Below are 26,801 nucleotides of genomic sequence, written 5' to 3'. Positions count from 1 at the left end.
CATGCAATTCCTGAAGGCTTTTGTAAGTTAGTTGTAAAAGTTTACCTATTCAGATTGTTGGCATTTTCAGCCACTTAGCATTCATTTTTTTATCTGTGCAAATACTGTTGTGTTTTAGACTGTGGAGAATTACATTCGCTACACTTGCTTCTCAAGATAGATAATGGTAGAATTTTCCATTTTCTTGCTATACAGTTCTTTGGATGTTGCAAATGCAACTTATTGTTGCCAACTAATTGTTGCAACTTCAGATGATTTTTTTAACCTAAATAACATGATGCTCATAATGGGGCTACAGCAATTTAAAAGAAGTCAGGGTCTGACCCAAAGTTTTCTGTTGAAAGTGTCTATTTTTTATTTTACCCTCATTATGAACAGTGCAAATATAAGAATTCTTAGCTTGTGAATGAATAGCCTAACAGTGTGGGTACCTGCTCTGTTACAGTCTTCCATGCCTTAAATGGGTCTTCTTTTGGCTTTCAATCTCCTGAACGTGCTGCTTGTACTATTGAAAGAAGCCAAGTGAGGCCCTAAGACTCTGATCTTGTCAAGGGAGATAGATAGGCACCTCCAGAAGGAAATTCAAAATCTAATGAAATTGAGGATCCTCCTCCCCTTTTTCCTCTCCCTCCTTTGCACTCCAGAGTAGACAATTCAATATTAAAAGACACAGGAGTCTCTGAGAGGACTCACTATCTCAGCAGGTGGCTTACTGGTAATGAGATTTTTTTTTTTTTTTTAATTGAGCATGATCTCCTGTTTTGCAGACATCAGTTTAATCGCAGAATACCATTTTGGGGGTTGTATTTTCCCCTCTCTCTCTAATGCTCAATACTTGCTAAGAATATATTTGCATATATATTTTACGAGAATCAACAGCAGAAAAAATATAATTAGGAGTTTGAGTCTATATCTACATCTCTAGCTGTATGCTTTATGTTCTGCCAGGCCTTTTGAAGGAATGATTTTCTTTCTTCTTTCTGTGTTCCCTTGGTGCAGTTTTTGCACACTGAGATGTACTTGTCTGTTAGATGGGGAGCTGAAAGCAGCAATGCGGCTGCAAGGATTGGCAGAAGGGAGCTGCTTCGAGGCTCTGTGATTAAAGGAAGCTGCTGCAACACACTGCAGTTGGAAAGGGGTGAGATTCTTGATGCTCAACAGCAAACAATGAGCATGGCTGATTTTATCACTTTCAAAGTGACTACAGATTGTCTTGCTTCTTAATGTGCTATATATAATTACATGAAAATGACATTTATATATATATATAATCTTTCATTTTCATCTCTCATTTAATTTTTTTAAATGATGCCCCTAAGAATACAGATAAAACAAAATGAACTTATTTTACTAATAAATGCAATTTTTCTTCTTTATGAAATGTAGTGATTTCTGTGTGCAGATCACCTTTGTGTCAGACCAAATAAATTATAATTCAGCCTTTTTATTAATGAGAACCATTTATTAGTCTTCAATTTCTTAGGCTCATGAAATGAAATGCAAAGAAAATACCATTTATGTAACATTGTCTCTGATGTTGTATAATACAGTCACAACTGGGGAGTGTGTGCAATGCCTGACTTTAGAGCCTACATTTGATAGCTAAATACCTGTCTATTTGCTTGAATTTCCTTTTATGTCAGTGAAAATACAAAGAAACTGTAATAGAGTGATTCGGGCTGGGAACCTGGCTAGCAAGAGTCAAGAAAAGAAATATTTAAGTTCTGGCACCTAAATGAAATGTCTGAAGCTAAATGGCATGAGCCCAGGTTTCACTCCAGTGGGCTGCTTCCCACAGAAGCTCTTCCAGTTGTTCTTCTTAAGTGAGGCGTTTGTTCAAGCAGAAATAAAAGGTTGACATTCTGGACCTGAGAAATATAAGCTTCAAGTAAATAATGGGTGTTTAGAAGGATAGGAATGACAAAACTTAGAAGCATTTCATTTCTACAAATGTCCTAAACATAGCTTTCCTCTGCCATTTAGCTCAAGGCAGAACTTTTACATACACAGAATAATTCCTGTGAAGTCACGCTGGTCATGTGGCCTTGAGATGTTCCAACTCTGTTTGGACTTTGTTTGCTTATTTGATCTGTGAGTGATTGTTCTGAGCTAAAATATTATAATGATGACATGGAAAAATTGGAACACAACTGTAGAAGTAATAGCAAATCATGAAATTAAAAATAGAGGAAAAGGCCACAAATTGCAGCTAGGTTAGCAGATTTATTACTAATGGAATTCTTACTTTAACCAGCACACATCAAAGTAAACAAGAGTCTACCTAACCTTTTCTGACACCAGAATATCTTACTCAGCTTTTCATTTGTGTCATTATTTTTATTATTAATGTTTTTCATAGATCTTTATAATTCATAATACACTTCAATGCTGTGTATATACACTTCAATGAGTGTATTTTCTACCAAAAATGGTGGGGAGGGTAGATGGAGTATAAGCAGATTGTTTACTTGCTTATGGACAAAATGTACTCACAGCTTGGTGATACATAGGTAGTTACCTTTGTGTAATTAAACTGCACTGTGAGACATGATGACTTCGTATAGTAGTCTTTATTTCAGAGGTAATACTTTTTAATATGATTTGAGAGAGCAGCAGTGAATCAGCACTCTTGGACCATCACAAGAGCAGGATGTACTGCTAAGAGCAGAGATGCATCTCAGAAAGTGGGCTACTGGACATAAAATCAGTTCAGAACCAATAGACAGAAAAGAACCATCAGAGAAAAGAGATGTTAAACAAAATATTGAAAACTTATTTCATAATTCTATTTGCAATGAAATAGAATTCTAATGCTAGGTCATCTTTTCCTGCATCTGTTAACCCCTAACATAAGTGCAGTCCTCTGCCCACACCTTTCTAATTGCCAACATCTCTATTTGTCAAAATCCTGCTACTGCTTCTCTCCCCAGAATACATCACACAGTATTCGGTCTTGTACCTGGTATCAGAGCTTAAGAAAAATCTAAACTTAAGAAAATCTTATCAAAAGCAAAGAAGTTACACAATGTTTCTATTACAAGAACTCCTCTCTTTGTAGTAGTTTCAAGTTTAGGAACATGCAGAGCTGGAGTACACTTTTGGATCAGGAACCTTAACAGGTAACTATAAACTACTTAGTAATGAGTCTTTGATACTTAGATTTTATGTCTGTGATTTCTGTAACTTCCTGTTGCAATGAGTTTTACATTTAACTAAGTTTTAGATATGTGAAAAAGATATTTACCCATACCATTAATCTAGAACCCATTTTTCATATTCGGTGATGAAAAATGTACTGCCACACTGAAAACCAGCTGAGCAATAACAACATATTAATTTGAAGTAATGTTGAAAATGCTAATTTATAAATATTTATTAAAATACATAATATAAAAAGATAATATATTAATACTGAACTAACTGTGCTGATTCTGATTAAAAACAAAAAAAAAGTTAAGCTTCAAACAAGTGTTCTGTAGTATATCCTGTCTCCATGTATACTTGCTACAGAATTCATGGGCCTTTCCCCAGTCATACCTCAAGGAGCTCCTGGGGATTGATTTATTTGTTTGATGTGGGAAGATGAAGAGGGGAAGATGAGGAGGGTTTGTGTTCTCAGAACACACCTCCTAAAACACTGTGTACTTGAAAATCATTTATCTGTGAGAACCATCCTAGGTAGTTTAGCCAAACATCAGACTCTGTTTTGAAGTGTTTCTTCTCCCCTGGGCCTCCCTGAATACATTCCACTCCCTTTTGAAGCCCTGTGGGTAGCTCTTGCTAAATTTCCATTCATGGTGACTTTTGTCTCAAGTCCCTGTCTGACTGTCCTGCATCACTGTTTGCTCCTTCATCACTGGCATGTCCCATACACTCTGCTGCACTGAGCAACCCCTTTCCATTCCCTCTTCCAGAACAGCTGCTTCCTCCCAGAGGAGAGTCCTATCAAAAAGTGAGAAAGGATGACTGTGTACATATTCTATTTTAAATTTATGATATAGCTTATTATCTTATGTATGTATCTTGTTATGCAAGAGAAGGAGAATTTTAATATTTTCAGTTGCTCTTGTGACTTTTTCAACATTGATGGAAAAGTAAACAAAGCTGAAGGGAGAACAGTCAGGTGTGGCTGTCATAAACAAATAAATATGTAGCAAGCTAGAAGACTTAAAACAAATGCAGCAGATACTTTGCAAAACTGTTGTCTCAAATATGCATTCCCAACTTCTCTAGTTATATTTATTGGTCTGAGATATCTCAAATGTCTCTGGAGACTACTGAAAAATATTCACATAATTGCTAGCTTATCCAATTTAGGAATAATATAGCAATAATAAATATTTCCTGTGTGCATTTATTTTTAAATTTTCAACATGGCTATTTACTTATATATTTTTTTATTTGGTATTTAATATTTGGTATTTGGTATTTTATTTGGTATTTTATTTTTAGTTTAGTTTATTTCATGTTTTACAGCACTGTACACTATATTAACAATTTTCCTCCAATTTTCAGACCATTTTCATATAATCATGATTTTTGTCCCTGTAATTTTTTTTTATGTGATGTGTAATGTTCTGGTCAGCATATTTCAAGTCATTCTCAGTGCTGTTTAGTTCAATAATGAAGCCATCACTGTCTGTAATTTTGGAGGTAAACCAAAAATCATGGAGTTACCTGCATTAGGTAAAATCAACTCACTGTGAAAATAAGGTTGCCCCTAGTTCTTTATTATATGACTGCAGGCTGCTACTAACTGGGCAGTACATTGTAGCACAACGCTGTATCACAGCAGGGACAGCAGAGAATTGAAAGCAATATTGAGTTGGATGAATTTTAATTTTAATCTAAATCATTCTTACCAGAATGATCCCTTTCAGAAGCAACATTATAAGAAAGCAGAGGTTAGGTTTTAATGTCATATGGTGTTCTAGATTATTTGTCTTTACAAAACAGATGCATTCATGATCCTTAACTGTGATGCCATGTCAAACTACTGAAAGCCCTAATAAGTGTTTTGTCCCATTTAATTTAATATGAGCAGTAGTGTAACTGAGATTCTGTTGACAAATTTATCTCATGGTCTACACGAGTTGAGAGAATCACCAAATGTGCCAGGCTGTTTAAATGTGGGTTAGTGTATATGCATAATTTCTGTGTGTATGTGCACATACACACAAACACACACAAACTGTTAAAGCTGTATTATTTACTGCCAAATTTCATGTGTTAAATGATTTATTGTCTTATTTAAATTTTTTTATTGACTACTTACTCCCCTCTTAGTTGCTCTTTAGGCAGATGAGTAATTTAAAATAGGCCTTCCTATAGGAATTATCTTTCCTATGGATTGATCTCTTTTACCAATTTGTTGATGTTTAACAAAATATCTGAGATATTTCACAGATGTTTTACAGGACATCTGAGCTGTTTCATAGATATTTAATCAGCTTTCCTCATGTTGAATCTATTAATTTCTATCCACAGGTGAAATGGAGGTTGAATGTAGGAATTTTGTAAAGACTTACTGGAGTGTAATTTTTAATTTATACATGTGTTTACACATAAGAATGTCTCATACAAAATTGTACAAATGTACATAACTGTGATATACAAAAATATCTATGATAATTTCATACAGGTATAAAGCCAGCATATATGTAATTAGTCAACCTTTTATGTGAGACCAGATGATCATTTTACAAGATACTTTAGAATAAACGCCTGCAGACTTTCTCATGTTGGTAGTTGACCATGCTTAAGACCGAGCCAAGCGGGAGCCAGAAACTCTCTTTTTTTGCAGTAATTCAGCATGAACCCCCAGAAAAAATTCCACACTCTTAAGGAATTTTACCCCCTAAGGCTTTAATTCAACACATATTTCTGATTCATATTCTTGAAAAAAGGACATTAAATTCTTCCTGTATTTCCTCCACCAATATTTTTTCCCTAAGACCTAAATCTGAAAAACATTTAAAAGGGAAATTCTGTTTTAAATAATTAACTGATCCCTATTCATACCATGAGTATTAATGAAATTCTGTGTCTCTTTCAAACTAGCAGCACCTGAATAGATTAAAATAGATTAGGAAGAATGGTTGCTGAATTTAAAAGTGAACTGCTTATTAAATCAAAGTAGTCTACGAGTTGTTTTAGCAGGCAGTCAGTGTGGAAACCATTTACCAGTTGCTAGGATGTCTCATTTCTAGTGTCGACCTTCAGCTGTATCAAATCACTGCCTGCTGTGAAAGAGAGGAGAGGAGCAGCCAGCCTACCTGTGTGCTCTGCCTGATTCCTGGGGCTTGCTGAGCACAGGCACAATGCTCTGGCACTTTACAGCAGTGCCAGGCATGCCTGGGATCACAGGAAAATATATTCCCATTGGAAACTGCACTCCCATCCAGCCCACTCAAGGGATGAGTGGAACTGAGTGGTGATGAGTGGACATTTTACCTCTGTGTTTGTCTACTTCAGCAACTTTTCCTGTCCTCCAGTGTTTTTCTGTGTCTGTGGAGAAGACTTTTGTAAATAAATAGATGTGTGTAAATCAACACTACACTGTGATTTCATCGTATACATCAGAGAGCATCCTCTACATGAAAACACATGAACAAAGGGCTGCTATTTTTTCAAGATGATGAGACAAAGGCAGTGATTTTTTTAATGTACTAACCTATTCTCTGAATACAGAAATAATGAAATAAAACCACAGAATCATGGATCATCTTGTTTTTATTGTTGTATAACTGGTATTTTACACTGTTCACATCCTAAAAATGAATATAGATTTTATTTCTTTTTATTTCTTTTGTATGTGTTTTTAACCCATGAAGTATTGCTCATATGAATGGGCACATAGCAATTTTTATCATCATTCCTATTCCTTAATGTATCATGTTAGTAGTTTTTTTAGACTTTCCAGTCTTGCACACTAACAAATTAAAATACGCACTTTGATCTAAAGTGTTTTATAAGTGTTATTTAAAATTAGACTATCTTATCAAATCTCTTTAAAAGATGCTTAGAGACATCCACTATGTTTAAAATTGATCTGGATAAAAAATTTTAAACTCATTTGGTTTCACCTTACTAATACTGCACAAGAGGTCAAAATCAAAATTGACAGATCATTTTGAATTGTGCTTTCACAGGGAAAAAATATATGGATTTTAGTTATAAGACATTTAGAGTATTTCATCATTATAACCTACAGTTTCCTTAAATACTATAAACAGTGTTCCTGCTTAGGAAGTTAGGGGAGTTTCAGCTTTGCCAATCTCATTTGCATAATTCATCTTTTAGTCAAAATTTTAAATATAGAAGAAAATTTATTCACAGTAAGCCACAATATTCTTCCAGTGGTTTCATATTATATTAATAAAAAGCTGTATGTTACTGAGTGTGTTTTATGCTCACTTTTTATGCCCACAACTAATACTCTGTGTTAGATCAGGAAGATGAGGGAGAATAAAAAAAGAAAAATAATGTGTCTATTGGTTAAAATGTGCCTGTTCCCTTACAGTATAAGCATTTAATTAAAGAATTCAGAAAATATTTATCATTGCTAATATATAGGAACAGAGGAACATTTGTTTGGAGGAGAGCTTTAGCCATGGATTGCATATGTAAATAATTGGGAGTAGAGATTTTGGTAAGAAATGCGATTTATTAAATTGTAATCCCATTACAGGAAACAGTTTCTGAAGTCCAAATAAGAGATTTTAATTTTGAAGAACCTATGGGATGTTAATATGAAAGCTCCCTCTGAAACATTTGCCATGGAGTAGTGTGCTCTTCAAATTCCAGTCAATTGTTCTCAAAGTCAAAACTGTCTATCATGTCTATCATGAGAACAAAATGTACCAGTACGCTGTTCTGTCTGCTGAACGATCAACATATCTTCTTTTTGTCACTAAAGAGGTACATTTTTCAGGAAATTTCAAACAGGAATGATCAAAAAAGCAAGGAAGAACTCATTCAAAAATATTTAACTGATTTAAAGAGGGATGGATATTCAACCTGTATAATGGACATTGGGTTTTTAAGGCCGGTGATTTATTATTTCATAAATATTTAGTCTTGATTACTTTTCATTAGTAGCACATTTCATCATACAGTATCCTCTGAAAATGAAAAAATACAATTTCAGAAATTACAAAAGCACAATTTTGAAACATAGATAAAAATATGAAATATGTATGTAATTAAAAAAAAAGTTAAAATGTCCATAGTGGATCAGTTGTTTGTGTTTGCCCTGGACACAGATGGCACAGTACATTGACTCCAACATGGACCAGAAGCTGATGTTTAGAGGAAATGTAAGAGAAAGGATCCAAATATAAAGTAATCCTTCACTTGGTACCTTCTAGCTTCTGATGATCAACATTTTGCAATTTTTTAAATCTCAGTTTGCAGTCAAGTCATTGTGTTTAATATATTATGGAGGTCTCTTTCTTGAATTTATTTTAATTGCTTTTTAAACCTTTCATATCTTTGATCCTCATAACTACATGCAACCATGAGTTCCACAATTTAATTATATATGAAAAGTATTATATTTTGTTTGCACTAAGCTTCTGAAGCAGTAATTTCTGTGGTATGTCCCAGCTCTTGTCCTGCAAGGAATATGGAATGCCTTATTTGATTCATCCAGAAATTATCTGGAAAGGGGAATGCATAGAAAGGTGGTTAGGTTTGCTGATGATATTGACCAGTTTAGAGTGGCAAAAAAGACAACCACAAGTGAAGGACTGAAGAAAAACCTAGTGAGGTGGGGCAATAAACTGGGAATTTAAATTTTGTTTGAAATAATGTAAAATGCAGCAGAGAGGAAAAAAATAGTCTTAGCTTCCCATTTAAAATGATGGACTCTGAAATGACCCTTACTGCAGAGGAGCCAGCTCTTCAAGTTATGATGGATGGTTCAGCTAAAATGTCAGTGATCATCAGCAGTTAAGAAATCAAGCTAAAAGTTAAAAATTATTGGGAAAAGAATAAATCTTAAAATGAAATAATATTAAAATGCAGATGCTTAAATATGTGAAGGACCTGCAATTTTGCCATTATATATACTTCTGATCCCTCATCTTACAGACAGTATGGTAGAATTTAAAAGGGCTCAGAGAAGGGCACCAAGGATTATCAAAAGTGTGGAATTTTTCTTGTAATGGCATCAACCAAATAAGGCTCTACTTCAATCTGTAAATAGATTCCTCATCATGATGTGATAGAGGTCTAAGAAACATGAATAGCCTGTCAGGGTTCCATAGGGATTGAGTGTTCACTGTGTATTTCTAATGCAAGACAGCAAGGTGGTAAAGCACAGCACTGGTTTCACATGGATAGAAAAGGAACTTTTCATAAAATTGTTGAGGTGAAGCTGGTAAAGCTGGTACTGCAGTTCTTTGATCTTAAATCTTGTAGGTGCTAAAAGTTTATGTGGAATTAAAGGGAGATTGGAAAGAAATCATAGAATCATAGAATGATTTGGATTGGAAGGGACTAAAGATCATTTAGATCCACCCAACCTGCCATAGACAGGGACACCTTCCACTAGACCAGGTTGCTCAAAGCCCCATCCAACCTGGACCTTCAACACTTTCAGGAATGGGGCATCCACAATTTGTGTGGACAACCTACTCCTGTGCATCACCATCCTCACAGCAAAATTTTCTTCCTAATATCGAACTTAAAGCTGCCCTCTTCCATCTTAAGGCCATTGCTCCTTCTCCTATCACTACAAGCCCTTGTGAACAGTCACTCTCCAGCTCTCTTCTAGGCTCCCTTCAGGTACTGAAATGCCACAATATGGTCAGCCCAGGGCCTTCTTTCCTCCAGGCTGAATAATCACAACTCTCTATCTCTATATCTTTCTACTGAATATAGAAAAGAAATCCATGGAAATCCCGATTATGTAGACTGTAACCAAACTAGAAATGGTTGCAGACTGAGGACTCCTAGGAGATGTACATGTGACCCCAGACTTACCCTCTTTACATGGGCCTGAGTTTTTTGTAGCTGTCAGGATGCTGGGCTGGACTGACCTGACTATTTCCCAATATGGCTTCTCTTCATGTCTATGAATACTCCTTTTCTTGTTCCCTATTTTATACTATCAAAGATTTTATGGACCCATATCTTCTTCATTACTAATGATCTCTCTTCTTCAGTTAAAACATATACATACAGTTAAAATATACATTCTTTTTTCCACAGGAAACTTCTTTTACACTGCTCATCACTGTTGCTTTTTCTACATTCTCCAATTCTATTCATTTGGGATTTTTTTAAAAGTGGGATGACTGGAGTAAAACTCACTGTTAAAGATTTGAACATACTGTGGATTTTAGAAATATAATGTTCCAAATAATTTCTTATTTTTTCTCTTTTTTTTTGACTGCTTGTGAATGTTGACTTGCTGTTTTCAGAAATTTTCTGTAGAATGCTCCATATATTTTTTTCGGAGTAATAAATAGCTAATAAATATATATTAAATGTACCTGTAAAGAGAGGGTTATATTTCTTTTATATATTAACTTGCATTTTTCAATAATGAAATGGATCTATTTTATTATTTTGCTGTTGTTTAGTATTGGAGGATGATTCTGGGATTCTTTCCAACCAGCTATATCTTTGAGTGCCTCCAATACCTGTGATCTTTCTTACATAGTAAGTAATTTATGAGTATGTCAAACAGCATAGTTCTCAGCACAGGTTTTTCAGAAATAAAAAGAGAACTAATAAAGGGTTTGTCAGGCACATCAGTTTGTTTTCATATGAAGTTTGATGCTCAAAGGTAAACTAAATACACAATCCTCAAAAGTGCACTTCAGTTTTTTATATTCTCCTTCAAAAGGCACTTTCATCTTGCACACTTAATTTTCATCTGTTCTTGCCAACAAAGCAGGTATTATAATCCGGATAATTTTAAGAAGCTAGATGGCAAGTGGCAGAACAAGACTTCAGAATTCCCCTGATAAGGGAACTAGAAGAGTTGATTATTTTCCTGTTTCTGATACAGCCCCAAACTATCATGAAATGATGCATAATACACTTTTGCCAAATACCTTTGTGTGAGAGTTCAGGGACCCAAATAATTAACCTGCAGTGTTTTTATTGCCTTAAGGCAGTAGAGTATCTATATTAGTTGTCCATTTTTTTTATACAGGAGCTGAGGTGCAATGGATGTAGGGAAAGTACCTTGTGAAACTCCTCCGCTGCCCCATGGATACTTTGCACTGAGATTATGTGCCTTGGAGGAGCATTTTGTGGGTGCAGATCAAACATTTACACTGCAGACCCCCCAACATAAACTGTACTTCCCAAGAGTTTCTGCATTGCTTTATTACCTCTTGAATGCCTCCACTTGTCTGAGAAGCTGCTTGAGCAGCTAAGCCCTGCAACTTCTACAATATACCTGGCTAGTAATGGCAGAAGTGGCGCCAGGTTTGTTGTCAACCAGGCTTATTCCAAGGGGATAAAGATCTACTGATAAGCAGATATGGCTAATACTAAGTTTTACTATTTGATTCTGAAACATCACTTATTAGCTGTAAAGAGTATTCAAGAGCAAAATAAGAAGTCCAGATATTTTATATCTTCATGATGTGTTTAAAGATAAAGACTTGCTTTTTAAAGGTAATCTGTTATTTAAAAAAAAAAATTGATCAGAAATATTTAATTCTGTAAGACTGAGAGAAGAGCTACATGTATTACTCATGTATTACACATGGTTTAGTTAATCCATATGTGATCAGCATAGACTAAAAGAATATGGATTACTTAAAATTTAGCACTATAACCAGCTTTTAGTAGCAAGCACTTCAGAGGCACTGGAGAATCTCTAACCCTAGAGATACTCAGATCTTGACTAGAAAAGCCCCAAGCAGCTTGATGATGAAGGACTGAAGTTATATGCAACTTGAAAGCTGGCTATGCTCTAAGCAGAGTGGTCCAGATGATCCCCAGAGATCCCTTCCAAACGAAATTCTCTGTGGCTCTATGAACCGGCCTTACATTCTATGCATCTAGAGCAAAAGTGAAATAGGATTAGGGATCATATAGACTGACTTCATTGTCCTGCTAGTGTGAAAGAAAGAATGCTGCATCTCAATGCCTCTAGATGTGTGTGACCTGAATTCAGCAGCACTGCAGACTTTCAACAAACAGGTTTTGAGCTGTCTGACAGGCAGAACTATTTTCACTGCCCTTTATGAAGAAGATGGATAGTAACAAATAAAATTTGATGCAGAACATTTGTATCTCTATGTTTTGTGCTCTGTATACAAAGGGCCTTTTTTTGCTGCTTTTGTTTTGAAATTAAACTACAAACAAGGTGTTTTAGCAGGAAAATGAAAACATCTTTGAGATGTACAGGGACTCTTATAACAGAGAATGATATGGTGACAGCAATGGAGCAGTATGATCAAGCAGTGTATCAGGTGAAAGATAATGTGTCCAAAATATCAAGTCCAATAAACAGCAGTTTTTATTCAACTTGACAGCTGTCAAATGAGTAGGACAAGGCAGTCAAGCAGCAACTTCATTGCAGTGGACAAAATAAAGGGGTCATGGAGGGGTATGAGTCACCCTCCAGTTCAATAGAACTGATTCAAGTTCCTAAGCACCTTTTAAGTGTGTTCATTTCATATCCCTCAAGATGTAAAAGAACTCCCTTTGAAAGAAATGCTAGAGCCTATTCCCACTGGAAATCAGAGCTGGTCATTGTGGTAGTCAGGCAAGTGAAGACCAGTGCAGGGAGAAGGTGGTGTGGGCCCTTTTCCCAAAAGTTAAAGAAGGAGCTTTGTCTTGTACTTCCCTGTTACTCTCAGATTTAGACACAGTGCCTTCTGAATCTCTTCACACCCTTTGTTCCATAACCCAATTCTATACAGTAAAAGTGCTGTACTTGGGTTGTGTTAAGCTTCTGGAACAGTGCTTTTTCTTATATGTCCCAGTTCTAGTCCAGAAAGGAGTTCAACACAGCCACAAATTATTTGGAAAGGGTAATGCATAGCAAGGTAACAAAGTTTCCTGATGATATGGACTTAGAGGAGTAAAAATGAGAACTACATGTGAAGAATTGTAGAAAGACTTTGGGAGATAGGGCAGTAAACTGGGAGTTGAAAATCAATTGGAATAATGTAAAATGCTGCAGAGGGGAAAATCTAGTCCTGTCTTCACATTTAAGCTCATATTTTACATAATTTTAAAACTCCTTTTCTTGACAGAGTGTTTTTCTTTCATTTTAGCCTTGTATGGAGCTACAGGAAAAAAAAAGATTTATGGAACAGCTTCCTTCTTTTATGAAAGCTACTTTTGTGTTGGTCATAAAAGGGTTTATAAAGACAGAAAAAATGAAAATGGGAGGAAATATTAAAATAATAGCATCTCAAGAAATGTCACTGAGCTGTTAGTAAACTTGTACTAAGTAACTTTCCAGAGAGTCTGTGATTTTCAGGGCAGTTTTATTCCAGACCCAGCTTGGAAGGACTAACACATCACTGAATCACTGCAGGGCTGTTTCTTGCATATACGTGGAAGCTGATCATAACACCAAGTGTCTTCCACATGATATTTTTTCTTTCTTAGTCAGTATGGATACTCTGTTGAGAATATGGAATTAATATCTGCAATGAGTAGAGAAAAAATAATAGCTTCCTTGTGATTTAAAGTACATTGGGTAAAGATGAGATTCTACCTCTGTTATAGCAAAGAAAAGGTTTATTACCAATAAACAAGTGTGTCAGTATTAGTTATTGGGGACAGTATGAAATACTCTTGAACAAAAGTAAGGACTAAAGTTTTTCCTTAATCTAATTCAAAATTACATGGATACATAGGAAGCATCTGCATTAAGGCTGCAGATAGAGCAGTTGTGATAGAAAAGGTTAAAAGTATTTTCACACCCCATTTTTAATGAATATTTTAAATAATTACTTAATAATAATGGTGGTTGTGTGAAGTGTCAGTAAGATGACTAAAAAGGTAATTTATAAAATGCAACTTCATACAGTTGATGACCAATATCCTGTTCATAAAACTAGTACCAAATTGAACCTTTCCCTAGTCAAACAGGAAATTCCCTTTGGAATATTAATTATGACCTTTGATGAATCAATGTTACAAGGTGAGCTACTTGCAGAGTGGAAATATTAGCATTACAGTGCATGATACAAACATGATGGATTACAACAGTCCTTCAGCCTTGAAATTTCAGGTTCTGAAAAGGCAGTTAACTCACAATGAATTCTAAGCACAAGGCTGCAGTCATTAAGCCAGCACAGCTAAATTGAGACAAAGGACTTGAGCCAAATTGCACTGTTTCACTTGACAAATCAAGATTGTCAGAATTTAGTGTCTTACAGATCACATTGAATAGCATAATTGATTTTGGTGCTGTCTTTGTGAATATTTAACTCAATTTTAAAAAAAATTATTCCTGACCTTTCTTTTAAATATTTTGCAATGCTTTTCTTTGCTAGTTTTCAATAAAAAGAATAAAAAATAAAAGAGAATGAGAGCTGCAAAACCTTTTGTAAGAGTTTTAAATAATGGTTTGGCTGCTGCATCAGTACCCAAAATTTTTTTCATGATTTTGTCAAGAGACTGCTCTACAACATACTTCATCAACTTGCAAGCACAGTAGAAGAGCAAAAAGAAAGTAACAGTTGGAAAATAGCAAAATTCTACAATGAAAGCCTGGTGTTTGCATCCTATTAGAATTGAACCAAGTAGTGGGGAAAGCAATTATGTCTTTTTTTCTACTCCATTACAAAAAATATGCTATACCCAATTTGTACTAGAAGTAAACAAGTGTTACAAATAAATCTTCTTCATGAGTTCCAAATTGGAAATTGCAGAGCGTGCAAGATATGCTCCACTGTAAGTCTGTCAGATGCAGCAAAGTAAGCCATGGTTGTGGAATAGCTGGATGGAGTTTCATAAACAATTTTAATTTATGGCTGTGTAGATGCAAGAAAAAACAGTTTTCTTTACTGTTCATGTAATTCTGGTTGTTTTAACTGGCCAAACACCAGAATAATTTTAAACTGGCTCCCATTTACTTGCAATTCACCAAACACACTAAGGAACTGTAGGCAGGTGGGAGTGGAGGGTAATATTCTGTTCAGAGTATGTTAGAAAGAGTGGTGAAACCTCCAGCATTTCTGTTCAGAGAAATACAATACTTTGCTTCAGGAAAGTAGATGCTATTCCAACACACAGGAGTAGAAAACATAAGCAACATGGTAAATCTCTCTTATACACCTTAAAACCCTGCTTCTGGTTTGTATGATGACCTTCACTCCATATGGTATTTTAAATATTTTAAGATTTATATGTAATCTTGATTTAATAGGATCTATATCTTGTTAAGTAAAGATTGATTAATAATTATATTTTTAATTATAAGAAGTAGATATTTGACTGGCTTTGCTTATAAAAGCAAAGCTGTTAAAGAGAAAGTTATTTTAAGGCTCAGTTCTAGACAATTGCTGTGTGTAACATTCACTACCAGGAACAGGGGATCTGTTGGGCTTCAGTGGATTTGTTTACTGTAGTTTGGATGACAAACCTTAAAAAAACATATATTTGCAGCAACAGGCCCCCAGGATGTTTCTATTTTTACTGCCCATCTGTAATGGTATTACAGTGACCTGCTAGTTTAGCGCCAACTTTGAAAAATAACCATTTGGACATTCCAGTGTTTGGAGAGGAAATGTCTGTTTCAGAAGCCCGGAGCTATATGGATACTGCTTATTTTGGGAATAAACTCCTTGGTGGATCAGTGCTTGATGCGGTGAAAAGAAAGATCAGGGATGCAATGTCTGCTCTGGAAGGGAATGCAGACATAACCTTTTGCTCATGCCGAGCTTCATATTTTTGGAATCAGGGAATATGGCAAAATACATCCCACTTGCGGAAATAATCGGCGTCGGGATGCTCCGCTCTGCTCCGGGGCACGCCGTGCTTAGGCTTCAAATGAAGGATTTTCCATCCCAGCCGCAGCCTCTGCCGCCGGGACTCTGTTCCACCCCGACCCGCAGCCTTTGGCGCATGAATCCCGACCGGCCCTCGGTGCCCGGGCCGAGGAGAAGCCGCCGGCCTCGTCCCCGGGGCAGGGACACCGGGACAGGGCCTCCCCTCACGGCGGGCGGCCGGGCGCGGTTTTCCCGCCTCGGAGGCGCTGGCGGCGGCGGGAGCCCCCTGAGGGTGGCGGCAGGACCCTAGCCCGCGGCTCCCGGTTTCCAGCTGGGCAGCCCCGTGCCCCGAACCTGAGGGCAGGGGAACGCTGGGCACTCCGGACCCCGGGAGGAGACAACGCCCGGAGGAAGCGGGGGAAGGCGGGGGAGGCGGCTTGGCTGCGGGGGAACCCCTCGCCCCTGAGGGATGCTCCGCGGGCGAGTGCCACAGGGCGGGACCGGGGTTCTCGGATAAACACTGCAGAAGGCTTAAAAGGGAAAGCTTTCAAGAGGTTATACAAACCGAGAGGGAGGGACGGCTGCCTTCACACGTAGTTCCCAGAGGTGGGAAGAGGGTGGGTGACTGCCAAGAGGGAAATCACCTCGGCGACAGGACAGGGCAGTCCTGTCACCTGCAGCGAGGGGAGCCCCTCAGGGAGGGTCAGAGCAGCCTCAGGGGAGGCGGAAAAGCCCCGACCGTGAGGATTCATTTTACAGGTATATCCCTCAGTCACTGTGCTCCTTGCCACAGTAGATTTTCCTGTGCCATTAAAAAAGCAAATCTGTCAAGTTAGGAACAGTATGTGATTACTGAATCTCGTAGTCCTGGTTAAGAAAATTATTTGTCTTAATTAGGTAGTTAATGAAAGGTTTTGAACATGTTCCTGTCGTCTCTCAGGTGTCAGCTCTGCGCTGGGACTGGGTTGTTCAGAGGCATTGATGAGGCAGGCTGATACAAGTGTGATTAATCCTCTCAATTGCTATACAGAATTTAATTCAAATTATGTTCTTCACAAGAGGCAGATCACTTTTTAAATTAAGCTGACGAGTACATTTACCTTGAAAAAACATGCACTAAATATCACCAGCATCAGGACATTTAATAACCCAGATTTGTGCCTGCAACAGCACTGCCTCTTTGCATATGAGGATAAAACCTGATACAGTGTTTTGGCATACCTGAGAGCTTTTGATAAACTTTCCTACAGTTGCACTTTACAACTTGACACACAGCAAAGACAAGAGTGTAAAATTTCTTTTAACAATTAAAATTTCAAGAGTTTGAAAGGATCCACTCTCAGATTTAGAGGAGTTCATCAGTGGTTATTACTTTCTTGATATTTGTTCTTAGTATTCAGGGGTTTTTTTTGCAAAAATGCTGTGTAACAAATGCATTAGAAAATGCAATTAATCTCCTTAACTTGTCAACATATCAAAAATATACATTTTATTTTTGCAAAAATCTGCCACTTTAGTAAATAATTTAAGTTCTAGATCTTGGTTTTAAATGTTGTTCAGTGATCCTGCCTTTATCTCAGGTCTGTAATGTATGTATATATATATATGTATATATATATATATATATATATATCCACATATAAATGTGGCAATAGATTCTATAAATGATAAAATGATAGAATTACTGATTTTTTTTTTCTTACAGAGTTAGGAAACCATTAAGATACAATTTATGCCTAAAACTTTAATATTTTTAGCTTTCAGGACTGTCTCTGCGAATATAGTACTGATTTTTGTGAGCATGAAAAGTGCATATTTCGAAAGATTTTTATTTGCATCACCAGATGAAACTGAATGTTACCTTTATGCAAAGAGAAATAAAGCAGAAAATGGTCAAAATATAGGAGAGAAAGAGGAGCAGCAAAAGCTAGAACAAAGCATAGACTGTGGGAGCAAGGACCAAACATCATCACGTGAACTCCTCTATTTGTCAGAAAGACAAAACAACTGGGCTTTAGAAAAACAGAGTTGTGATACAGAAAAAAAAACTTGTATGAGGGAGTTTTTCAGTTCTAAAACTTGTAGTAATGAAGGATTAGCATGTAGAGTATCAGAAAACGAAGCATTCACCAAACAATGGAGTCCTGAAAATGAAGACCAAAGTCCCATAGAAGATGACATGTCCATGAATACAGGTGGACAGCCCCTTGCAACAGAGCTGCTCAATGTGTCAAGCACTGCTGACACATGTCAAAATCCACTGGCACTAAACCCACCCCAAGTGCAGCAGAACAACAATATAGAACAAAATAATAAAAGAAACAAGGATAATGAGCTCAAACAAAATTCTTCAGTTACATCATTAAACAGAGACATGTTTCAGACTGAATTGTTAAGTCAAAAGTCTGTCTCCAATAAAAAGTGGCAGCGATACCAGCTTTTTCAATTTCCATTTTTGAGTGGAACAAATTCTATGTTTTCATGCGTAGAAAATAAAAAAAGTAAATTTCTGAAAAATGTATGTTTTGCAGAAGATAAAAATGATTCCAATTGCAATAAGGAAACTACTGCAGAAAAAGATAATAAAGAGAAAAATAATTCAATGTATATAATGCAAACATTGAAACCTCTTAAGAGTATACAACCACTGGAAATCCCTAATTTTCAATTTCCTAGGATTTCAAATAAAATAAATAGAAAACAATCATCAACTAACTTTAGAGAAACAGACTGGAAGAATTTTGAAGGTGAACCATCTTTAATGCAATCTAAACAGATACATGGTGTGCAAAAAATGTCTGAGATAGGGAAACAAAAAATTCAAAATGATAAAAGCAGTGTAAGAGCTTCAACTATTGATTCGGAATTAAAAGAAAAAAATTGCCCCCCAGTTAACAAACAGGAGCACAGCACTTTGGCAGAAGGAGAAGTATCTGGAACTTATTTCAGATGCAACAGCACTGACACTGAATGTAATAAAATATTTGCTGAAAATGACTTCAAAGATAAAATAATGGAGAATTCAGAGAGTGATGATGACCAGAAGTCAAAGATTCACATTTACATTAGTGCTAAAAATGTTCAGAATGAGAAATGTGTCAGCTCTAATGATCTTTTGCAGAGAAGGGGGAGGAAGAGCACTAATGAGAGTGTGGGAATGTTTCATATGCAGATGAGTATTCCAGTAACAACAGAAGCATTAGGGAAAAATAAGTTAAACGTACACTGTGGCGTGCATGATTCCAACAGGGATATTTGTTTGTATGAATCAGAATCAAAACTCTCCACAAGGAAAACACTTGATTTCCAAAGTTATGTAACAAAAAATATTACATTTAAAAGTAGTTGTCCTTGCATTACTGTGCAGGGTTTACCATATAAGAGAACAAGTTGCAATGTATTTATGGGGAAGGAAATGCTCAAATTAAAGTTTTCATTTCAAAACCTGTTGTTTGGGTGCATCAGGATGTGGACTGAGTCTTCCCATGAAGATATGCCCACGTGTCAGGATGACTGTGCTACACCTTGGTCTCATTGCTGTGACACATTAAAAGAGCAGTGTGATGCTCAAGAGTTGGTAAGGAGCACTATAAATAGGAGCCACAATGATAAAATATTCATGTGTTTGCTGGCTGTTGTTTCAAAGCATCTGAAGGTGGAGGTACTAAAGAAAATGCTTGCTTCCTTTTTCAGTAGCACAAATACTCTATTAACAACTGAGGGGAAGTCTGTGCGAGGAGAGAAACAGTCCTTATGTGGCAGAAAGCAAAATCAGTTAAACTCATGCACAGATGATTCTTTGAGGCAAACCACAGGATTTCTTAAAGAAAACGAAACTTATCCAGGATTTGTAAGTTCTAAATTTGTGGAAAGCATTGATTTTGAGTTGCATAATGGATACCAGAGAAGATGCTTTTATAGACCTTTAGGTGAAGAAGAGTACCCTTTCCTTCAAAGAGGAGCTCTGTTTTGTAACCAAAAAAGCAGATTATGTAAGGGAAGACATGTCAGGAAACACCACCTCTTATCCAGAGTGAGTGAAGGGTTTAGCACTGATTTGAGGTCAGTCAGTCACAAAAACAGTATGAAAAAGCAAATTTTACCTGCTAAATACCTTTTCTTGCTGCAGGGCTCTTCTGATAGTTCTTCACTACACAAGACCTATTGCTGCAATATCACAAAAGTACAGTATCTGATAAGAGCCAGTCTTGGATACCAGAGTTACTTTCCTGCTGATTCACAACCAAAATTTGAAAAGGTACATAAGAAAAGAACAAATCAGGAAATATCAGTAAATACTCTAAAGCGGGAGAAGAACAAACCAAGCATAAGGCTTAATAGTTCTTTTCATGTAGAGTTATTTAAAGCTATCCCTTTTGTTTTGTATGAAAATAAGAAACATAAAGCAACTGGATATAGAAATGGCATCACCTCTACAAATAAAGTCACTAATGAAATAGCATATTCCATGAAAAAATATTTGAGTAACTCGAGTTATAGAAATGCTGATGAAAAAGAATGTGTTAATCCAAAAGAGTTGCAAATGAATTGTCATGATTTTCTTTATAAAAAATCTTTTTCTATTTTTGACACATATGAAAAAATCCCCCTAGCCACTGATTCTGAAGATTTTGACCAGATCCCACTTGTAAAACAAGACAGTTCTATCCAAAAAAAGTTGTGTGAAGAAAGTGCAGTCACTGGTTCAAAAGAAATTCAGTGTTTGCCTGTTAAATCAAACGATGCCTTAATTCCAGCTGAGCAGCCAAAAGCAACTACAGAAGAATATAATTCTCTCCTCTTGCTAGATAGACAAATAAATAAACATGAGAATTGCAAAGACCTAGATACTTGTAGCCCATATCTAGCAAATAAAAAAGTAGACAACCAAAATACTTATTTATTTTCTGAAAATTTATTTCCTAGTTCCTCAAATATTTATCAGTCTGTCACGTTGCCACTGGATAGCAGCTCTTTTGTCAACAGAGAAATAAGTGAAGATGGGCACTGCAGGAATTCCTCAAGTGCAGGCAAACAAAAGGCAAGTGAAACAATTCCTGCTGTGGTACAGTATCTATCCGGGGGCAGTCCTGCCATGACAGATACATACTTGCAATTACAGGGGAAAGAAACTGCACAGTTTTCTGTACAAGGCCACAAAGAGACGAATAAGACAGGCAGTTCAGAGCCAGCAACTTTGAAACATCTTGAATATGTAAAAGAACAGGAAGAGAGAAATGATGAACAAATGCATGTAACTAATGAAAGTCAATGTGAGACTGTAATGAATTACTTGATTATGTCATATTCAGAAGATAAATCTGAAACATTCATTGCTGCCGACAAGGAATTAAAAATGCCTTTATCCATAATGAACAATGGATGTCTTGAAGATGTGAAAGATAAGTATTTACCCTTAGAAAGTAAAATCACCCACGAGTTTGAACTGAAGAGAAAATTTGATTTAGTGTTAGAAGAGCTACGGATGTTTCATGAAATTAGCAAAGAAAATGTAAACAATTTATCTAGTTTGGAAACAAACTTGCCCAACACTTACTGTGAATTAAATAATGTTGAGGGAATAGATGAAAACGTGGCAAGGGATTCTCAAAGGAAAATAGGTATTTCTTCTCCAATCTGTGGTACCACAAAAGAAAAACACATAACTGACATTAATGAAAGTTCACTACATGAAAAGATATTAATTGAAAATGAAGACCAGAAAGTATCTAAGGACTATTCTATTTCAAGAATGTCAAGCAAAGAATTGCTGCACTCTCCTGCAGAAGGTAAGCACATGGAATTACAGTCTTGTGTAATAAAGAAAATTTAAATGTTAGGCAATACTTAATTTGCTTTAAAGGTATATTTCTCAACTCAAATAATTTTATGTTTTCATGGAATTCAGAGTTTGGTGGAAAAATGTACTTACATATGAATAGCCAAAACAAAAAATCCCACACTACAGCAGCTACCTGCACACTGTGCTGTAGCAGGTCTAGCTCAGAATTCAGCTGGTTAGCTCCAGGCTTGCTCCAACCTGTATTAATGCACATTCTTCTTCCTATTATTAATTTTGTCTGATTTCATCACAATGATCCCTAAATTCCCTAGAAGAGTCAAAACCACATTCAAAGAGAGAAAAAGTCTCAACTAAAACCAGATACAATGTTTACAAAGGAGACAATTGTTTCATTTCACTGACATAATGAATTCAGCCATGGAGTAGTTTGAGTTGGAATAGATATTTATAGGTCATCAAGTTTGACCTCCTGCAATGAGCGGGATCATCTGCAAATAGATCAGATAGCTCAGAGCCCTGTCCAACCTGATCTTGAATATAACTATATAACTCATGCAACTTATATAAATATAGTAATGTTTGTTCAAAATTTAGATGCTGCTGGTTTTAACACTTTCAATTTTTTTTCCCCTAGAGAAGATCAATCCCCATTACAAACAGGATGTGGGGAAATATGATTCATAAGATTTCTTAGAGTCATAAGACTCTAAGACTCATACTCCTTTTTCTAGATAATCAAGAGGTATTTAATGAGTAGAGGAAGGACACTGGGAAGAAAACCCGGTGAATGCTTTACCTTCTTGTATAAGTAACTCAAAAGTGATAAGTAAATTATTCAAAAAAACCCTCTTCGAACAGTTTATTTATCAGATTTTGGACCTGAAATTCAGCTTGCAGAAGTGATGAGTTCTTACAACTGCAAACAAAATTTGTGAGGTTCATGCTTTGGTCACATTTGGTAAATTATCTGATGAAAATGCAGCTATCTCAAAATTGTCATCAGAGCTAAATTTCTCCGGGATTTGGCTCTAAATTTATAAAGTGAACATTTCAGAGGGGTTATGAAAGTAAGTAGTGTCTGGGAAAAAATTGTTAAAGTGTCACAGAAAAACCCCAGAAGGAATTCTGTTCAGTAGAGCTTTAACAGTATAATGTGCTGCAAGTTACACCTGAATGCCTTGCAGAGCATGAAAACCTGACAGATACTGGGAAAATGGCTCAGCAAGTGATCACTTTTCTGCCTAAGCCTGGAATAAGAAGATCCAAGTGGAGCACCTGATATGTCACCAGAGGATTAAAAACTGCATTATTGCATTTATGCAAAGGAGAACTTCATGAGGTGTAGAAGCAACTTTTTGCAAGCCTCTGAGAATGAGACTTTGTAGTTTTGTTAACATTACCTATAGTGTGCACATACATGTTTTAATCACATCAACAAGAACCACAAATTAATTACTAGATTATTTGTTTCTAGTGATCAAATTAAAAACTTAAATGTATTTATTTTTTTGTTTTAACACTACTTAGGTTCAGCCTATAGAAATCCATACGCATGGAATCCAGCATTTTTATCAGGCACACTTTTTAAGGAACAAAGCTATAATTTACAGGAAGAAGGAGGTAATGTTACATTATTCTGAAATTTATACCACAAATCTTGGTGCTAATAGATTTACTTCTCAAACATTTGTATTTGTTTTCTTCTCTTTTTATTTCTATCTCTATAGAAATCACATTTGGTTTAATTGTGGGTTACTAGAAAAGTGTCCTGTCTTCAGCTTGGTTCACAGAACAAGCCATGCTAATGAGTATTTTTGTTCTTTGGAGAGAAGAAAAGAGCTTTAACAACGTGAGGTTTCCTTTGTTGCTTATTTTGGAGCCATTTGGGACAAACGGCTTTGGGCCTTCAATCATTGAGATAATAGCCAAGCCACGTTCTCTACAGGGAGAACATGGTTCGTTATACTTTTTTTGAAGATCTACAGTTTTGTACCCATTTTGGAAGGAAATTCAGAAGGATATTGTGAAGTGATCTTTTAGCATTTCAAAAAGCATGTTTTGGCAGTTTGTCCAACATATGGAAACAGTAAAATAAGGCATTTGGTTTATTCTGAAATGAAATTCAAAAACTTTGTCAAGGAAAGGCTCTATGTAAACTTCTGTTTTATTTAATGAAATCATCTACTGCTACTTTGGCTGTTATTCCCCATTACATCTCTTAAAACTGTTGCACAACTTACTGGTTTGAGGATTCAGAAAGTGTTTCCTTCACTCAGGCCATTCTGGGAAATACAGAGACTGAAAAACAGTTAAAGATGACCTCTGGTGTTCTTTTCACCTATACTTTATTAAAGTTATGTCATGTTGTGAAAATATTTCATGTACCAAATGCAAAATGTTACAGAAAGTTCTGCTTTACTTCTTTGCTCTTTGTCACTACTCTCTAAGATTTTATATTTTTTGTGATGTGGATTCTAGTCTCTGACTTACATAGTAGGTATTGTTATTGCTTGGGGAAATTCAGATTCCAGAATGCTGTATTGTGCATAACACGCTAAGGGCGTTGATATTAACACCTTCTTGGAAGTCTTGTTCAGATGAGATTGAAGCTTGCTAAGTGAAACATTGTTCCACCCATGACTGAACCTGGATGCTTTTCCTCTTCTTTCCCTTCTGTTTTGGGCTGCAGGGTCAAGGGCAAAGGAAATTAGATGTTTTCTCCTTTGCTGTTATGTCTATTTCCTTTCCTCTGCTTCCTGGTGTTCTCTAAATTCCCATCTGAGCTTCTCCAGAAATGTTTGGGAAAAGACCTTAGCAATGAGTGTCTCCTTTTTTTCCACCGCGATTGCTGAGGAATTGTACAGGTTGTTAGGGCAGTGGCAAATTTCTAGGGCATTTTATTCCTTTTTTCTAGTGTTTTGTCAGAATCAACAGGAATCTAGTATTCTTCCAGTAGAAGAACCTGACAAAATGGAATGTTCCCCTCATCATCCTTCTCAGTTGATGGCAAATAGGAAACTGTTGAGTATCGTCTTTCCTTGAGGAGGTACATTGGCAGAGACAGTTCTCTTCCATTTACACTGAAAGTTGCCTTGAAGGTTATTCTGAAACCAGGTTTTGTCAGGGGAAATGCTACACTTACTGTACTGATAGGAGTTAATGTCAGCAGCTATGCTGATATGTGACTGTCTCCCTCCATTTTTCAGTAGGATTCTGAGCCATCACATCTTGTCACAGAACCTGTGGCTGCTTTGGAAAGGAGATACCTAGGTGGGACAAGAAGATTTATACTCCAGTAACTTTACAGTTTACTGTGAATAACAGCTATGCTCTCCTGGCTACCTATAAACCCACAACACTTGACTGACTTTCAGTTCATGCCTTTCCTCTTCTAGCTGGCTCTTACAAGTCCTAGAAAAGACATAGCAGCACTGCTGTCTCATCATTGACTTAAGAATGGAACTCTGGGATTTTTTCTCATCCCACCATTCAAAATTCCTGAAAAACCCTTACAGAAATTTTTCTCTCCCATTACTGGGATACCAGGTGAATACCTAAGGCTCTTATACCTGCATGATTTTATGTGCTCGCTAACTGCTCAGTGCTTCATCATTTTATAGACTAATGCAAAATAGAACTGGAAAAGATCGTGAGAAATTTGACCCTTTCTTCTCCCAGATGAATCATTGTCCTAATCTCTAGTTAACAAGGTCATGGACTTCTATTCTGCCCCAGTGAGTATTATTTTATGCAAAACAAAACAACTTCTAAAGGATGACTCTTACCACACTGATCAGTGCTAGAGATCACTACATGGTGCATACCTTACCTAACAGAATATGGAACAGAAAACAGACATCCTCCTACCCTGCTTTATGTAAAATGAGTGGCACAGAGCAAGACGTTAGACTAATTGTGAGTATTAAAGTGCATCCACCTCAGCATGTCTACTCTGTCCTGAAATGTTAACCTGTATCAAATTGTGTGCCTTTTGTGCCTGTTCCTGTAGGAATGTTATGTAATGTTGGGTTGAGGATTATTCTAATCAGAAGGAGTCTGCACATGACCCAGCTGCCAGCATTTCCTTCTCAGCCCAAGAGAATCCGTTAGATGCTCTGCAGCAGAGTGGAGGTGGGATAGGATGTAGTAAAGGATTGCTTAATTAATATTGGTCTAATTTATCTAACTGGTCAGGATGTAATTCTTATCTATATCATACAGAATTCTGGGTCTGCTTTCATTTTTTATTCTTTCTTTTAAATATAGGATACTTTTTGTCTCGTGACATCATAAGAGTGCAGCCTCTTAAAACATGCAAGGGCCCCATCAGGATTGGGCTGTCAAGAAAGGCTCGGCCAAAGAAGCTTCATCCTTATCTGAAATGATTTCCTGGATTCTTTTACCAACCTTCACATCTGGGATCACTCTGCTTGAGATCTGTTGAAATGTTTTAACGTTAATTTTTTTGGTACTTTGATCTTTGTGGTTTAAGGGGGTTTTAGATATTAATATTTCAGTATTTGCTAGTGATTTATTTAGGAATACTCCTGTGAATACTTGATAGCAAAGGGATTTATAATGAATGTTTACTAGTAGAAGTTTTAATGGAAGGGTGAATTCCTTTTAAAGTTTATGTAATATTAATAAAATCTGTCATGTATTTTTCATCTATTAAAATATACAGTTGAAATTTTCTGTCACATCCACACATCCTTAGAATCCTCTGTGTGTTTATGTAGTTTTAAAAACTCTGTATTTTTAAAGAGATTTGTTACAAATGTTTAGAGTGATGTAGAAGAGAATTTCAGGAAGTTAAGTTTAGATTGCTAAAAGAAAGATTATGTTTTAGGCTTCAGTGGCAGTTTCCTTTGAGGTACTTCCAGTTCCATGTACTTGTCCCACTAGACAAAGAGTTGGAAAGGAATAAAGCTATAAATGCTACAGACGGATTGTCTCTTTCTGAGAGTACTGATTCCATTGCATCCATAATGGAGGCGAAATAACAGCGCATAAATTCTGGAGATTATGTATCTTGAGAAATGGGACACTTGGAATGCTCTGAAGCATGCAGATCTTGG

General features: G+C 36.4%; 1 protein-coding gene across 2 annotated transcripts; it reads left to right on the top strand.

The window, feature by feature from the left end:
- The first annotated feature begins 225 nt into the window (after positions 1-225).
- RAD51AP2 (RAD51 associated protein 2) lies at positions 226-26,801 on the top strand. Of its 2 annotated transcripts, XM_077176340.1 has the most exons (4): positions 226-1,138; positions 20,847-21,709; positions 23,251-23,343; positions 25,990-26,801. In XM_077176340.1, exons 2-4 carry the CDS (start codon positions 21,016-21,018, stop codon positions 26,106-26,108), a joined length of 906 nt encoding a protein of 301 aa, XP_077032455.1. In that variant the 5' UTR covers positions 226-1,138; positions 20,847-21,015; the 3' UTR covers positions 26,109-26,801. The 2 variants fall into 2 exon arrangements, with proteins under 2 accessions (XP_077032455.1, XP_077032454.1); XM_077176339.1 differs by lacking the exon at positions 226-1,138 and having other exon boundaries at positions 19,495-21,709.

Source organism: Agelaius phoeniceus, chromosome 3 (assembly GCF_051311805.1).
Source record: "Agelaius phoeniceus isolate bAgePho1 chromosome 3, bAgePho1.hap1, whole genome shotgun sequence".
NCBI classification, from domain to species: Eukaryota; Metazoa; Chordata; class Aves; order Passeriformes; family Icteridae; genus Agelaius; species Agelaius phoeniceus.
Note: the sequence above shows the minus strand (reverse complement) of the source record. Positions and strands in the feature narration are given on the sequence as shown.